General features: G+C 41.0%; 1 protein-coding gene across 1 annotated transcript; it reads left to right on the top strand.

Moving 5' to 3' along the window:
• Positions 1-1373: 1373 nt before the first annotated feature.
• SPHK2 (sphingosine kinase 2) lies at positions 1374-15200 on the top strand. The gene is made up of 5 exons (XM_018576517.1): positions 1374-1927; positions 9210-9359; positions 9459-9553; positions 12025-12140; positions 13797-15200. Exons 1-5 carry the CDS (start codon positions 1513-1515, stop codon positions 14806-14808), a joined length of 1788 nt encoding a protein of 595 aa, XP_018432019.1. The 5' UTR covers positions 1374-1512; the 3' UTR covers positions 14809-15200.
• The last annotated feature ends 2280 nt before the right edge of the window (positions 15201-17480 follow it).

Below are 17480 nucleotides of genomic sequence, written 5' to 3'. Positions count from 1 at the left end.
GCGTGCCCCCCGCCCTCCCCCCCCCCATGATAGTTGGGGGGGGGGGGGGGTGATGGAATGGCCCTCGACATCTTCATGTCTAATACGCTGTATTAGATGTGATGACATCATGGGTCCTTAGACCGCTGGAGGCGGAGTAGTCTAGCAGCCAATCGGGTCTGAGGATCGGGTGAGGATATCTTTTGTAATTTTAGATCCTAGACTAAAATGAGGACTTAACCCTTTAACCCTTGGAGTGCAGGTGTAGCCCCACTGCAAGGGTTAAGTTTTATTGTGCCTGGAGTTCTCCTTCTTTAAGCTTTTGTCCTGGAGACACCGCAGACAGTGAAGTGAAATCCCCTTTTAAATTGTTGTCCTCGAATATTTCACCTCTAGTCTTGTTTGGTGACTCCTGTTACAACAGGAGCAAAGATGGCACAAAACAAACAGGGTTTTAATTCACTTGTGCTCTATCGAAAGAAAACAAAATAGTTTTAGGTTCACCTTTGTTGTACCAACAACTTCTCTTCTTGATCGTCCCACTTTTCCTGTGCTAGTTTACTTGTTAGCATTAGGAGAGTGAAGCAATTCTTCAGAGCCTACAGTTCTGCCGACTATGTGCCAATACCCAGCCTTCTGCCTTGCCTTTCATTACAGCTGAATATTACTACACTTTTCCCTTTACCCTGAAACACACACACAAACACACACAATGGTCAGATGGAAAAAATGCAACAGATTCCCCCATCTACGCTAAACTGTGTGGATGGAGGAATCTCCCCCTGGGCCAAGCTTCAGTATCGTGCTGGTCAGGCACGCTGGCTCTCAAAATACCTGAACAATGCCAGCACCCAATCAGATTGTTCAGGTGTGGAGAGATTCCTCCATCCACACAGTTTAGCGTAGATGGAGGAATCTGTTGCACTATTTCCATCTGACCATAGAAAATGTGTTGAGGGACTTCCCCCTCTGCTGTTAAAATACAGAGGTTTGCTTGCTCAGCACAGTGGCCGTTCAACAAATGGGCACTTCTGTTGCGTGCCTTTATTTATTGTACCCTGCAGCTGGTACATGCTATCTCAATATAAATGTGATGTTTTATGTAATTCCGTTAGTAATGAAATTTGATTTTGTCACAATTTCATCCTTTTTTTTTTTCCACCCACAGAACAAGAACATTTCGTTTTTCTTAAATTGTTCAACAGATAAAGATTGACTCTGGAGTTTAATCATTTGGAAGAGAGGAAGCCTGCTGTATATTGGCTGTTTGGAGTGTGTACCTTGTTTCACAGACAGATATTACTACTAAAATATGCAGTCTTTTGATCAGGTGGCTTTGCTGCTTCTTTGCCTTTTTTTGACAAAATGATGGATAGAAAAATGCGGTCTTTGCTCCACTTTTTTGGATTTTTGAATGTTTCTTCCAGTTTGCCTTTATGCATTTTCGAGCCAAGTTTTATGCACTTGTGCCACTGTATGTCATTTATTATATGGTAAGATCACAGCTAGCGACATCTATACCACCTACGTAAAATGTCCACCAAATTTCGTCAGGCTTCAGACACCCTGCTCCATGGAGAGTTTGGTGTCTACCCATCCAAAGGTATTCGTTATGCACTCAGTCTGACCCAAACAGGGCTCCATATCCAGAGACTGGTGCCCAAACCTGAAGATGACCAACGAACAGTGCTCCCTATTATGGACATGGTGGGATGTCATACTCTACGGAGTAGTGGCACAAATGAAATTTTTGCCTATTTTTGTATTTATTCCTATCCGATGAAGAAGAAGAAGGTTGCAATGGGCTCCACACGCACACGCCAAAGGTTGGTTCGCACTTTTAGAGTGGATGAAGCCTCTGAGTATGAGCGAAATCAGTCCATTGCTGAGAAGTGGGCAACTGCAATCAAGTGCCTGATTCAAGAAGTCCCAATCTCTAGTGATATGGGTAAGAAATTGTTTGCAGCTAAATACAATTTTCCACTTTTTGTATGAGCTTGTAAAAAGCCCTTTTCCCAGGATTTCGCGAGGTTTCACAATTTAGAAACAAGATCCTTCTGGAAGGCACTGGGGATGTACTGTAGCCTTCTCAGGGGGCAGCTATACGTGTCATACGTGTCTCTGAATACATAGAAGTTTAACAGAATATGTAATGTACTAAATATTTTATTTGACATCTGGCTTCAGGATGTTTTTAGATCAGCATACAGCGCTGCGCTGCATATGCACTTGTATAGATCCGAACAATGTGCACACTTCATAATCCGCGCAAACCAAAAAATGTGTGCTTCATCAGGTTCATTAGGGTATGCTACATATTGCTGCAGTTGTTCGAGTGAGACTATTCTAGGGCCATTGCTCGCTGTTAACTTTACACTGATGAGTGGTAAAGGCTTTAAAATTTCACTTATGGGTACCGCCTGTCAGTTGTGATCAGCAGCGGTTCCATGCATAAATTCCTTGCTAATCAGAGCAGTTTGAAACCGATGTCACCGTCAGTTTAGATCCGCCTGCCCACAGGCAAACATTGGGCTTCTGATCAGATCCGCCTAAAAAAAAATGACAGATGGATCTCCTCGGACCACCTATATAAAAGGGGTCTTGTTCTACGGGACCTCTGCCTTTAGAAAATATACAATTGTTTTGAGGTTTTAAGCGGGTTTTCTAGCCAGAAATTCTGATATGAACATGTGCAAACTTTTTTTAAATTGCTCTGCTAGTGAAGTGGTTAAGTAGGGGAGGCTAATTTTATTTCCTAGGATACCTATTAGCTTTTGGGGTTAGCTTCTACAAATCTTCATGATTCAAAATGGGAAACGGCGAGCAAAGAATGACTGACTCTTAGGTAATTGTTAAATCAATAACCTAAATAGTTTTTTATTTTTATTCAGAAAATACTGTATAGCCTCCTCTTTAGACTGGGCAAGTCTTGGGAATATATTGACCCAGTGTGGTGTGCTGACAATTGTTCGGTCCTGAGAAATGTGAATTCGTAGATGAGTGGAATAGTCTGCCCTTGATGTGGGCCCTTCTGGATTGCAGCCCAGGATTTGTATTCATGTTTCTGAAAAAGGCTTACACAGCTGACCACAGTATAGTTGCCTTAGGTCGTCTTGTTTGTGGTGCCAAGCACATGATTCCTTGTGATGTACTCTGTAATGTTTCTTTCATAGATAGAACTAGCTGTAAAACAATTCTTGCTTGAGCAAAGATAAAGGAGAAAAAAAAAGTAGCATAATATAATCCTTAAAGTGAACTTGTGCTTTGCCCATGTAGTTCATCTTAATAGCAAGTTCATCTTATTTCCCCCCCCCTTCCCAGCAGCTCATACTTTCTTTGCTTTCCTGCCAGCTGCTGTGGCCAAAGGAACCAGCATAAACTGAGGGTGAGTATGCATGCGCTTTCTTTTGATGGTACTTGGAATACTGGGGCATATGGTCCCAAAGCTTTCAGTCATGTGACCTTTCTGTTTTAGTCTACTGTGCGCCTTTTCCAACCAGAAGTTTAGAGAAGCAGTGGTGAGTGAGAAGCTGAGCAAGTGGCTTTTAAACAAAACAAATTGTAAAAGCGCCTATTTTGTATATAAAAAAAAAAAAAAAGAAAAATGATTGTGCAAGTTTCTTGGTGGACATTAATACTAGGAATGCACAGATACCGATACTAGTATTGGTATCAGTGCTGATGCCGAGTATTTGGGTAAAGCCGGGCAGCGTGTGATGACTCACTGCCCGGCTTCCTGAAAGAGCAGCTTCTCGACCAATCAGGAAGCTGGGCGCCATGCAATGACGTGGCGCCCGGCTTTCTGAATGGCCGGGAAGCCGGCTTCATGCTCCCTCGTCACCTCATGACGAGGGAGCATGGAGCCGACTTCCCGGGCCAATCAGGAAACCGGGTGCCACGTCATTACACAGTGCCCGGTTTCCTGATTGGCCAGAAAGCCAGCTCCATGCTTTCTTGCCCGGCTAATCAGAAAGCCAGGTGGCAAGTTATTACACGCTACCTGGCTTTCTGAATGAGACTTTCGGTACTTGGTATTCAGTATCGGCGAGTACCGGAAAAAAGAATATCGGTGCTCGATACCGAAATACCGGTATCGGTGTATCCTTAATTAATACTGTAATTGAAAGAGGAGGGTTTACTACTACTTGAAAAGGCCATCTGAAACAAGTTCTGAGTAGATGACCATAGCATCACACACAGCATTACTTGTTGGAACTTGAGGACCCTAACAGTGAAATGCATGCACTTGGCTTCCTGGCTCCTCCAAGCTTTTGCAGTCATAATGAAGGTGATCACAATATATATGGTTCTCCCTGCATGGTGCTATTTTTTTTTTTTTTCTAGTGCCTATGATAGGATTAAGTAAAGGCAAATCAAGACTACTCATTCATTCACATTGTGTCTATTGAACTAAAGTCAACTTCATGGCTACATTCACACATACAATTTTTTAGCACGATTAATGCGTCCAGGGTTGATGATTGATTCCTAACCGCATGTAATTGTATGTGCTTTCAAATGCAGTCGCTGTCACCCGAACGGGTACCAGCTGCTGCGTGTAAACGGCAGATTTGGGATTCCTGCTGCAGGAAATCTCAAGTTCCTGATGCACGACTACTAAATTGCACAGGTGCCCTGTTCACACTACAATGCTGATTTGAGGTACGGTAGACTGAATCTGCTTTGCACAATTGATGCTTGGTTGTTTTTTTTAGAAATGTGTCTGAACGGATACGGTCAGGAGGAGGAAAAGCCTTAACACAAGAATAAATCATATTTGTGGCGGTACATCTGGCAGTTTGAGGCTCATGGACACCATATTGTTTTCTTTTAAATGTATGTGACTTTTTTAGAGAAAATAATAATGCATTGTGAAGGATAATAAATGAATAAATCCAAAAGCTCAGCACTCCCAACACCATGGTGCAAAGCACTAGACTGACAAGCTTCCATTTGTGCTTCTCTTGTGAAGGTCTGCAATTGTGTCAATTACATGTAAACAAATAACAGGTCGTTCAGTCCGAATCAGAAAGATATGCATTTGTAACTGGCTCCTGGTGTCTCCATTTCATCTTGCGTGATCAATTATATTACCTTTATAGTCAGTATCATCTTTATCTTTGTTCACCTGGGAAAGAGGCCAAAGTACAAGGCTGCTTGATGCAAGCTGATACAGGAGGACTTGAACCTTTTCCCTTTCTGGGATGGTTCCAGAACAGCTCTTGTTTGGTTTGTAAGTAATTAAAAAGAAACAAAGGAAAAGTCATAACCTTTAAAAACAACTTTAGTAAGCACTGTTTATATTCAAGGTGTCCACATAACATAAACCTGATTTTATAAGCACTGTTTATATTCAAGGTGTCCACATAACATAAACCTGATTTTATAAGCACTGTTTATATTCAAGGTGTCCACATAACATAAACCTTATTTATAAACACTGCACCCTTTATTGTGAAAACAAAATGCTTTTCATGGTGTCACATGATCTGCTGTCAAGTACATGTGCCGCACTGTAAAATTGTATTCCCCATTGTGTGTGGCCACTCCTCTCTTCAGCATGTTACCACTAAATCGGTCTGATAGCTGTGAGCAAGATTTACTACAGAGGTTTGACAGATGTACAGTGTAGGGGAGGAATGGTGAGTGTACGGTACAGGGGAGGAAGTGTGATGTATGGCGCTGGAAAGAAAGGGTGAGCGGGTATGGTGCTGCATTTTGGGCAACATTGGTACATTTTTATTGGCTTGAATAAAAATTACCTGGGCAATACTTCCAATTATCCGTGTGGATTAATGTGGATGCTTCATCATTATACACTACAGAGAGTCTATTAATTGCAGCCAGCCGGATCTGGTCTGGTAGACTTGAAGTGATCTAAGAAGATGAGTGAGGCACAAATGGAATGGAGCACTGTTAAGCAGGAAGCAGAAGATGTGTATGTAATGAGGGGATATAAAAATAATGGCCAATCTGGGTGCTTGCAGGAAGTTTAAATATATGTACATAATATAATATTCTTTATTCACATCACGTACCTGGTGTGTGTGTGTGTGTGTATATAACCTTTTTAGAAGATGTCAGAACAGCTGCTTGTAAAAACATTGTATTGGCTCAGGGCAGGCTAGGCGTTAAGGAGAGGTGCAAATGTGCATCTGAGGCCATATAGCTCGTACTTTTTTATATATTTTATTTGTTTGTGTGGTGTGTTTTTTTTTTTTTTTTTAAACCTATTTCCTAAATGTAATTCCAGCTTAAAATGGTCCAGCTTGGCCCAGTGCAAGTATATGTAAATGATACCTGGCAGAGCCACAGGGTTCATGTAATACACTCTATTAGATGCAGCCACTGCAGTTTATTACAGCGTCTTTTAGGTATAGAAACGGCCGCTGGGCTGAGCGGTTTGCTCTGTGCTGGTTAAAACACAGCTGGTTGCTCGTTCAGCACAGCGGCCATTCAGAGCACGCGTAGTGTTTTCATGAACGTTGTAGCTACTACACGGTTTTGTTGTTTTTTACATGATCTCCATGGTAATGCTAGGAATCCTTTTATACAGGTGAAACTCGAATAATTAGAATATCGTGCAAAAGTAATTGCAGTAAGTGCTGCAAAAGGGGCCCAAACCAAGTACTGAGTACATATGCATGCTTGTACTTTTCAGAGGTCCGATATTGTTCTATGTACAATCCTTGTTTTATTGATTGCATGTAATAATCTACTTTTTTGAGGTTGTGGATTTGGGGTTCTTGGGGTTTTCATGAGCTGTAAGCCATAATCATCACAATGATGACAAATCACGGCTTGAATTATCTTGCTTTGCATGTAATGAGTCTCTCATATATTAGTTTCACCTTTTAAGGTGCATTAGTGAAATAAATGAACTTTGCACGATATTCTAATTTATTCGAGTTTCACCTGTATGTACTTGCAGTGTGCCAAGCAGGAGTTCAGCTTGAAATTTATGAGGAGAAAGAGCTTTGATCGTGAAATTTGTGGTAAAATTAAGAGTTGAACAGCTAGATACACAGATGAGAGCTGTTGTTTTTGTCCAAGGAGTAGTATTTGTCAATCCTAGTTCTGAGATTTACACAGCAGTTATGTCTAGTAGGGAAGGGGACCTGAATTTTCTCTGCTGCAGTTTTACTTTCACTTACAGGTCCCTTCCCCATCCCTACCCTATGACAAGACAGCGAAAAGAAAAGCAGCTCATTGATGAGCTAATCTCTGTCATTTTGTATTTTTAATATCTTCCTGGAGGTCAGCTTTCTGTGCCTTCATTAAAATGGGATCTATCATCAAACATATGTCTCTCTGTGAAGCACTTGATGAATGCTACGAGGTTTCTTTTTTCCGGGGCATTGTATTGTAGAAATATTTTGCTCTAATTGCCGCCTCATTTGTACTTTCTGGATAATTATATCTTGGCTTTGTTTGCCGTTGTTTCTTTACCATTATTCTGCTCCTTTGACTACTTCTTGTATATCTCCTGACAAATATATCTTAAGATATCCTGAAGCACAGGTCACACGTGACTCCATTTGTCAGGATTGTTGGAACAATAGACTTGGTCATGAGCCAGGCCTGCACAAGTTCCAGTAGTCGGGTGATTTGTTCTTCTATGTTGAGCCAGTGTCCACGTTTTGGAGCCGTTTCTTGTTTTCCAATGTTATTGGCCCGATGGTTCCTAGAGTACACTGACTAGCTCCCGATTTCTGAATTAACCTTACTAGCCCTTTCATACCACAAATATATGTGTAATACAAACATGGAATCACCAGGGTTTATCAGGTGTTGGGGCATTGAGAAATCATGCGTTCAGCTCCTTTTAAACTAATGTAAGTGAAATGCATAGAGATTAGCAAATTGATTTTTTTTTTTTTTTTGGGTGCAAACTGATTTCAAATTGCATGACTTCATTCAGTATGCAAAGAATGTGGCACTACTTCATGAATCCAGGCAATCAGGGTTCTTTTTAAATGTATATTTTATATTCATACTAATAGAAAATCACCTGTTTGACAAATTTCAGTAATCCAGTATGCTCAAAAACTAACCTGTCCTCCACACAGTACTGGTATAGCTGTCACTGTTATTATTTTTTGACTATATTCTAAGCATTCTTACTCCAGGGTAAAAACAAAAATACTGACCGATAACTAAATGCATCAAAAGTTAATGTTTCTAACACACACACAAGCGGTTTCTTGGCAGCTGGAACTGAATGTTGTGGTTGTGTGTGTGTTTAGAAACGCAGCCCCCTCTCAGCTGTGCCTGAGGAGTGCCTCACTCACCCCATGGTAGCTACAGCCCTGTGTGTGTGTGTGTGTGTGTGTGTGTGTGTGTGTGTGTGTGAGATATATCTATCTATCTATCTCTCTCACACACACACACACACTTAGGCTTTTGCGTTGTTTCATATCCAAAGGATTGTATCTGCGGTGCCCAATTTGCAATGTGGCACCACAGCACCTACACCTGTATTCTGGTCAGTGACTCCCCAAGTGAGGTAGTGATGATAACTCAGCCAGCACAAGTGCCATGTGTACTATGCATATGAGCCCACAAACCTTTTTAAGTGTCATATAAAATTGATCATTTTATAACAACAATATTTTGCTTTTCTCTTTATATTGTCTTTCATTAAAAAGTAATTTTCCTTTTACATCTGCCCAAAGCTGGCCGTAACACTGTTTCAACTCTGTTCCCCCATCTATTGTATTCTGACCGGAGCATGTGTGTGGCTGTCAGAATACCTGAACAGTGACTACAGCCAACCAGGTCGAGGGTTTTTTTTTTTTTTTTGTACCAGCTCCTTTGACAAAAGTCTGTTTTTAAATAAAATCGACTTTTGCTAAACAGAGGGAGTCCTGACAAGGCCATACACTAGTCCAATTTCATCCGAGTCAGTAGTGTTTGACCATTTTAAGGGACAGTGACTATTACTACACAGAACAATGTGGCCCATCCCAGTCCTGCCCATTTAGTGTTTCTTGCTTCTCATTTGACAGCTGCATTTAGTAAAATCGGTAATTACAGACCATAGTCCTGGGCCAAATTTTTACGTTCCCGCAAATGCTAATTTACGAAGAAGACCTACCCCTGTTGAATCGTTTTTTAATGTGCCCCAATAACACCAAAACACAGCAGAGCAATGAAAGGAAATGCTTAAAGATTATTTACAGCTCTTCTGTTTTATATAAGGTGATTAATGATGCCATTTTTTCATTTAGAGATTACTCCAGATCTCCAGCCCAGGGCCCGGCGATTAATGCTAATACTGAATCCTTGTGGTGGACGTGGCAATGCTCTGCAGCAGTGTCACACACACATTCTGCCTCTAATCACGGAAGCAGATATCAGCTACAACCTCGTACAAACAGGTGCGATTTTATACAATTCATAATGTGTGTTCTTCCTCAGCACTCATTGTTATCACCATTTGATTAACTATATCTCTTCTGTCTTAACCTTCCTTCCAGAGAGACAAAACCATGCTCGAGAGCTGATACAGACTATCAATCTGGAGGAGTGGGATGGCATTGTTGTTATTTCTGGAGATGGGCTCCTGTTTGAGGTAATATCTAAGTTTACATTTAAATGCTGAGGTAGCTTCCTTTTGAATAAAAAACACTTTTTTTTTGTGTGCATATATCTCCACCTTATGAAAGTGAAGTGGAGCTCCATTCGAGCTGCAGCCTGCTTGTTATTTGTCATTTTAAAGTTAAGGAGCCCACAGAAGCCAAAGTTGCCGCTTTCAAGGAAGCAACAGCATTTTTTTGGCAGTTTTACAAAATCCTGGAAACTGCCGATTGAAATGAAAAGGTCATTTTAAATATTATAAAAGGGCTGTGTAACAACATTTTTTCTAATCACTGTTTTAGTGAAGTAGAATTGTTTTCCTTTTAAAAGGCAGAGTTGGTTTGAGGGTCCCATAGAAAACAGGTGGATCTGGACTATGAAGTTGTAAGCCTTTTTGTGGTGGGTCAAATGATGGTCTCCCCTTATGTTAGTGTTTATTCTGAATGTCTGTAGACTTTGCCTACTATTTTTTGCATTGGCAGGCTCTTCCTTTTACTGTTCTAATATTACCACAGCACTGAAACGCTTCTTTTACATTGAAGGCAAATTAGAGAACTACTCCCACGCTGTACCAGAAGGGACAGGAAAGATCCTACACTGCACATGTAGATTCGCTGTTGTGTGGGAACAGAATGTTTGGAAGTTTGTGAATATTTAATTTCTTTGCTGTTTTTTTTTTTTAATACTGTAGTTCAGACAATGAAAGGCACTTCCCACCACATTTCATTCTTTTTGTTTTTAACTGCCTGGGAACCCTTTGTTATATATGTTTTTTATGTTTAATGGGGTTTTATATATAATTGTTGCTATGCTTGTGAAACACTGGCTGTCATGCAGATCCTCTAGCTTCAATAATTTCCAGGTCACTGACTGAACATGTAACCAGATCAGAAGTCATGGCTTCACAGGCTGCATGCTGGCTCTAGGTCCATGACCTAGAGCAGGGGCGCCCACAATTTTTTGTCTGGAGATCTACTTTTTAAATGACGAGCTGAATGAGATCTACCAATGAAAAAACACATGCCCCCTTCCCGCCCGAGTGCAGGTCTGTGCATTGAAGTCAATGTTTCGGGGAAATATTGGGTCTAAACAGCCCCCTGATATTTCCCCTTTAAAATAGAAAAATAAATTGAGAACACAAAGTCCTCAATTTCTTTTTCTGCAGCCTCTGTTCTAAATTAATGGAAAGCACAGAGGCTTCCCATTCATTCAGAAACTATTTTACTATCATCCAGTTTCTGAATGGGGAGGTGCCTCTGTACAGAGTGCTACTCCCCATTGAGAAACTCATGAATGAACAGGAAGTAATGTAAATCACATCCTGTTCATTCAAAACTGGGGACACATAGTCCTCCGCCGCTCGGCCACGCACACAGGGGGGCTCAGCTTCTTCTTTGGATCCCCGCTGCTCTCCTCGCAGAGGCGGCAGGGGATCCGAGAAGTAAACTAAGCACTGCAGCCGCGGGGACAGCAGAGAAGGGAGTGCAGTGGGCAGAGAGAGCCGGCTGTCAGATCTCTCCCTCTCCTGCTCGGCCTTACTTCTGTGATAGCGGATGCATACAGATGGGGGAGAGCAGCGAGGATCCAGGGAAGACTGGTAGATCGCAATCGACCTTTTGGCCACCCCTGACCTAGAGACTACCAAGCAATTTATATTTTTAGTAATAGAAAAACCTTGGCAGCTGCTGACCCCTAATGGAAAATGCCTAATTTAGCTTCTTTTCTGTAATAACACAGAAGGGTGTATTTTTTTTCTTTTCATCTTGATAGACTAAAGCTGATCATACACCGGCAGATCAGATGCCTTACTTTTCAGCGGTGGGCATCCAAGTATACAACCGATTTAGGGCCGGTTCACATCAAAGTCCGTGTTCCAGTGCGTTCGGCCTGTTTGGGTTTTTGTTTTGCGATTGCTGCGCTGATTTCACTCCATTGAAATCAATGGGGGCCCACGGCAATCACTGTGTGCACTAGCACACGATCGCGTGGTCCCAGGACGCGTGTTTGGGTGTCTTGTAGTGAAGGTGTGAACCTATCCTTAACTGTGCAAATGCTTTATGCTCTTTTAGAAACTTTGAATACTTCTCTTGGTCCTTATTATATATCATTTTCTGAAACTCTCTACAGATATAATACATTTAATCAGGTTCAATACCCCCCTAAAACTGTTAGATGTACAACTGGTTGGGAACCTTTTGGTCTATTCAACTTTTACTTAGTATTTTAATAATACTCAGTTTGTTCGAGCTTAGTTAAACAGTCACATTGAGTTCTGATTCTCTACTATGGATTGTGTGTTCTTTTTTTAAATAAAAGCTTAATTGAGTTTTTTATTGTGTTAATTCTACAAACTATCTTAACACAATGTACTGCAAACTCTCTTAATACAGTGTGCTAAATGTATTCTAGCAAGGGTAATGCAGCTGTCCTAATTTCCTCACTAATGTCATTGTATATTCTGCTCAGGTTATTAATGGTTTGATGGAACGCCCTGATTGGGAAGATGCAATAAAGATGCCTATTGGGATTCTGCCTTGTGGCTCAGGAAATGCCTTGGCTGGAGCTATTAACTACAATGCAGGGTAAGAAAAACTTCTTGCAGCAGCAATAATGAGCTTGTCCACACAGGAATCAAAATGAGTAATGGAAGAGGCAGAAGGAATGGAAATCGGAGATTGTGTTGGGGAGTAAACCCTGTTACTAAAGACACCTTTTTTTTATTTGCTGATAAAGATATATACATATCTAAGAGTACAAAGTGTTAAAATCATAAGGTACATTTCTGAAATTCACTCTGGGCTTCATTTTGACTATATTTGATATAAAGTGAGGCGGATTCATAGACATTTGGGTTATACTGCCACCTATGGAGGAGTGGGACAGTCAAATAAATAAGTGACCAGCTAGTATAACCCTTCCCAGTCCAAGAATTGTTAGCTAATGTCTTTGGAGGATAAACATCTTTTCTCTGCTGAAAATTTTTTGGCCGTTATTCTGTGTTTGAAGCTGCTTGAGCTAGTCTCTATATGCAGCTGTTTGGATCAGAAATGACTTTAGAGGCAAATGTGTCTTAGGGTACTGGGTTCTGCATTGTGATGCTTTCCAGATCTGAGTGTACTGTGTTCCTTAGCCATGAAGTGCTTTCCAGGTCCAGAGCTGTGCCACATTGGGAGTTACCTAACTAAGGACCGTTGGGCACCTTTTTTATTATCACAATTTTTTGTTTTATGTGGCAAGAGTGAAAGCTGAAGGACTGAATGATGGCACACTTAGGTGGAGAGTTATGTGCGCTATGTGCTCTTGTCCCCACCAGTTCAGCTTTATGTAAGCCCTTCCACTAGTGCACCTAGTTGCAAGTGACAAAGGGATCTTCCTCCGCTAGTTTTTGCTGTCTGAAGATGGAAATATATGGGAGCTGCAACTAGGGTTTTTAAAAGTGGAATCTCTGTGACTGTGATTCTGATCCTCTCCATTCCCTAGTAAAGTCACTGGCTTTGATTAATCTTGCAGCACAAGTGACTAAATCACAACTGCAAACAAAGCTGTAATAGTGAATCATATTAGGTTGCCAGTTAGCAGAAGGTGACATTGTAAAAGAGGTGTGTCAATTAGCACATTGACATGTCTGTTTTCAAACAAGCATGAGATAACAGTTCTCAGAACAGCGTAGTCTCTAACACCGGTTAAAGATGGCTCACAAAAACTACAAATGCGTCTACTAGATTTAACTTTCTAGATGAACGCTGGACATCTTGACTTATTTGGAAAGCCTTTGCAGCAGGTCCTTCCAAAATCTGGATTCGTGCCTTATTCAGATACTTGCTATTGTATTAGTCAGTGCTGAGGGTCACCTCCTGCTCATCTCACAAAACAGTGCAGAGCCTCAACCTGTTAAGAGACACACTGCATTGTTTGGAACATTCAAGTAAGTCTTCAGTGCCAACACTGGTAAATCTAGGAAGTCTAATACTGCGGATCACACCCGCCACCTGCAACGATGGGTTCTGAGAAAAGTGGTACCAGTGTCTATATGGTTAGCATCTCTGCCAGGGGCATGCTTGCTTTAAGGTTGTGGTTTTTGTACTGGACTTACAAAAAATGGTCAGTGGTTTTAGTAATTATTAATAATAAGAATAATATTATTTGAAATTCCTAATTATTTGAAATGCTTTTCTAGCTGAAGATTTTGTAGTTTGACATGTTCTGTGATTTTTATTTCATTTTTTTTTTTCTTTTAGGTTTGAGCAGGCAATGGGATCAGAGCTGCTACTTAACTGTATCTTGCTGCTGTGCCGTGGTACTGTTATGCCTATGGACCTCGTGTCTGTCACTACTTGCTCTGGTACTCGCTGTTTTTCTTTCCTGACTATTGCTTGGGGTTTCATCTCTGATGTGGACATAGAAAGTGAAAAATACAGACACATGGGCTCTGCCCGCTTCACTGTAGGGACCATGGTAAGAGTTGCTTCTTTGCGCACTTACAGAGGCCGCCTTTCTTATCTGCCTGTATTGGATGCTCACCGTCCCATTTGCAGGAGTATCACCTTATCTCCCAATGGGAGCCTTGCTCCTTTGCAGCGTTCCCAACTGCACCGTACTATTTCTGATATTGGTCTTTGTGAGGAGCGTAATATTATGTATGAGCGAAACTCTGCTACACTCGACACCAGTGAGCTACCAAGCTTTGAGACTTCACCCTCTCCTGGCTCTCCAACAGCATTGCACTCCTCTAAGTTCAAGTTTGACTCCGTGCCTAATGACCTGTCTGAGCACGATCAAGTGCTGCAAAATGATGTAGACCGTCCTACACGCAACCAGGTAAATGGACCCAAGGATGATCATCTGCCTTCTTTGGGCCAACCTTTGCCCAAGTCCTGGGTTACTGTGGAAGGAGACTTTGTTCTAGTGCTGGGTATTTATCAGACTCACCTTGGGGCTGACTTATTCACAGCACCATTTTCCTACTTTGATGATGGACTGATTCACTTATTGTTTGTTAAGGCGGGAATCTCTCGGACAGCCCTTGTTCGTCTCTTTTTGGCCATGGAAAAGGGGACACATGTTGGAATGGAATGTCCATACCTTGTGCATGTTCCTGTTCGAGCATTCCGTTTAGAGCCTCTCACGGAAAAGGGAATCCTTACTGTGGATGGGGAGCAGGTAGAATATGGCCCAATTCAGGCTCAAGTACACCAAGGACTTGGAAACCTCATCACCGGGTCTGGTAGAGTCCGTATGACCTCTTTCTAGGCCTTGCTGTTATTCTAATAGTCTTGTGCAATGCAATGATCCCTCTTGTTCAGCTACATTTTTGGTAGATCTAGAAAACAAATGATTGCTCTGGGTTAGAAATGATGACATTTTATTTTCGGCATGTGCCTCTGTATATTTTTCTGACGCTAGTCACTAATGGGAGCATGGTCTGGATGTGTGACTTGGTGTTAATTGATAATGTAAATATGCAAGGAAAAACTTTTAGGCAAGTTTTACTGCTAATGCACATAAGTAGAACTGCTTGCTAAAAATGTTGTTCTAGTTTTCTTACCGTTTTACTATTTTATATGAGCTTCCTAAATCCTAATAATCCTTTATAAGGCAAGAATCAGTTGAAAAATTCAGGTGAAAGATTATAATTGTTGTAAGATTAAAATATAAGGCATTGGCAGTTCCTGAGCAAATTATTGTTGATTTCCATTTGAGGCTGCTAAATGTACTTAAGGCATTGTTGCTTATTTTGCACGTGCAGCCACAGAAAATGCTTATATGAAGAAGACTATAGACATTGGGAACCAAAATGGTTCTTCCCAGGAGTCAGAAGGTGGTTTTACATAGACATATGCATACGTTTTGTAACAAAAGCCAGTCAAAGTTACAGCACAAGCAGTAATTTCTCGCGCTTTTTGGCATCCTAGCTCCTGCCACATTTATGGGTAATGCTGCTTTGATTACAAAAGGTTAAGACCATTGTTTGTGACTGCTACATATAGGCTGCCTCTTATGCATGTCCCCATTTCAGATAACACATGCAGACTTATTTAAGTAAAATGGTACAAAGGGCAGTGCTGATGTGTAGAATGCAGTACACTCTAGAAACCAAATAAACTACACTTCACTGGAGTTAGATTGGTCAAAGATGCATTTTGATTTGTTGCAGTGGGTTAGTGCAATTTTCTTTTGAACATTGCTATTTGCCTTACTCTAACAACCTGTTTAATGTCGCATTTCACAATAACCAGACACTTATCTGTTCAGTATAATGGTGTTCTACTATCACTTTTATATCTGAATTCAAGGCTAGTCTCCAAGACTCCGTACAAAAATGAGCTTCTCACTTTGGCTTGAGGGGTATTGAGAGACAAAACCTCTTATGGGATTGAAATGGGCTTCTGATTTCATTTGACATCCAAAACATCTTTGAACAAATGCATTGTAAGCAAAGAAAACGGTTCCATTTTACTGCAATAGATACTTGATGATATACAGGTTATTTTGTTTAACTTTACAAAAATGCAGCATTTGAAACCAGACATTTACATTGCTTTTTCTCTCATAACATTACTTTATTCTGCTTAGACCCCCTGCAAATTGCTGTGCATTAGCAAATGTAGGGAAGTCAAGCAAAGCCATGTTTGTTGTATATATTTCTATTCACTGCTCCTACATTCCTTGGAAACCATTTGGCAACCTTGACTGTGATGCTCTCCTTCCGTTTAGTTTGATAGACTGGATTGTGAATGTATCAAATGATTGGCACAAATGCACCTTTTCATGTTGGTATTCACAAATGATTTACTGCTTTGTTTTTTATTTCTTGTTTTTGTCTTTTTACTGCCTGTGCGTTACTTCTTGACAGCCTGTGTAGACCGTGTAAACATAAATCAAACAAATCCTTTTGTTATATACATAATAACATTGATAATAATAGTCCAAATAAATCTGTGATTTTCAATTTTGCGTTTTCACAGAATGATAAAATTTCCCACACATGAGATTAGGGAACAGCGAAAGGGGTAGTAAATATTATCACACAGCGATATTCAGTTTATCCGTTACTCTTCTGATCTTATCTTTCTTGCACAATGATCCTAAATGTGCTCTATGTTGCACTCACCAGATATTTACTAGATCTTGCTTTCATAGTCAGATGTAGATCGTGAGCGGCTTCCTCCAACTAATTCCTCTCCTCTGTTCGTCTATGGGCACCTCTAGCAGGGTCCAATTTTCTTATTACCAATTTTTTTCTTGCTGTTAATCTCCTCTTTATACTCCGTGATCTCCTCCCGCAGGATTTCGGAGGAAACATAAAAGAGGTCTTCCATTGCGCAGTATGTTAAAGTGGTTTTATTAACAGTATGCACTGAAACAGCTTTGCAACGCTCCAAGCACGTTAAACCTAGGAGGGAAGAGTCTTATCGCTGTTTCCCGTGCTTTGAGCATCGCAAAGCTGTTTCCATGCATACTGCTTGTAAGTGCATTTTTACTTTAATAAAACCACTTTTTTAACATACTGCGCAATGGAAGCCCCTCTTTTTTGGTTTCCTCTGAAATCCTGCGGGAGGATATCACTGAGTATAAAGAGCAGATCAAAAAATCTGTGATGAGATTGTGCAAGAAAGATCAGAAGAGTATAAATTGAATATCGCTATATGATAATATTGACTACACCTTTCGCTGCCCCACCCCCCCTCCGTGGGAAATTTGATCACTCTGTGGAAACACACAATTGAAATCACAGATTTATTTGGACTATTATCAATCGGGTGTGGAATTCCTATCGCCCGACGCCTGGGACATGCAGTTTCGGGCACCGGGCGAGTAGTTTTTTTGCACACTTAGTCCCGCTCCGGACAGGCAGAGCTAAGAAGTGTACAGTGTGGAGCCGCCGCTCGTTTTCAAGTGATCTGATCACTTGTATGAAACAA

This window comes from Nanorana parkeri, unplaced genomic scaffold (assembly GCF_000935625.1).
Source record: "Nanorana parkeri isolate BGI_ZX_2015 unplaced genomic scaffold, ASM93562v1 scaffold69, whole genome shotgun sequence".
Classification (NCBI taxonomy): Eukaryota; Metazoa; Chordata; class Amphibia; order Anura; family Dicroglossidae; genus Nanorana; species Nanorana parkeri.
Note: the sequence above shows the minus strand (reverse complement) of the source record. Positions and strands in the feature narration are given on the sequence as shown.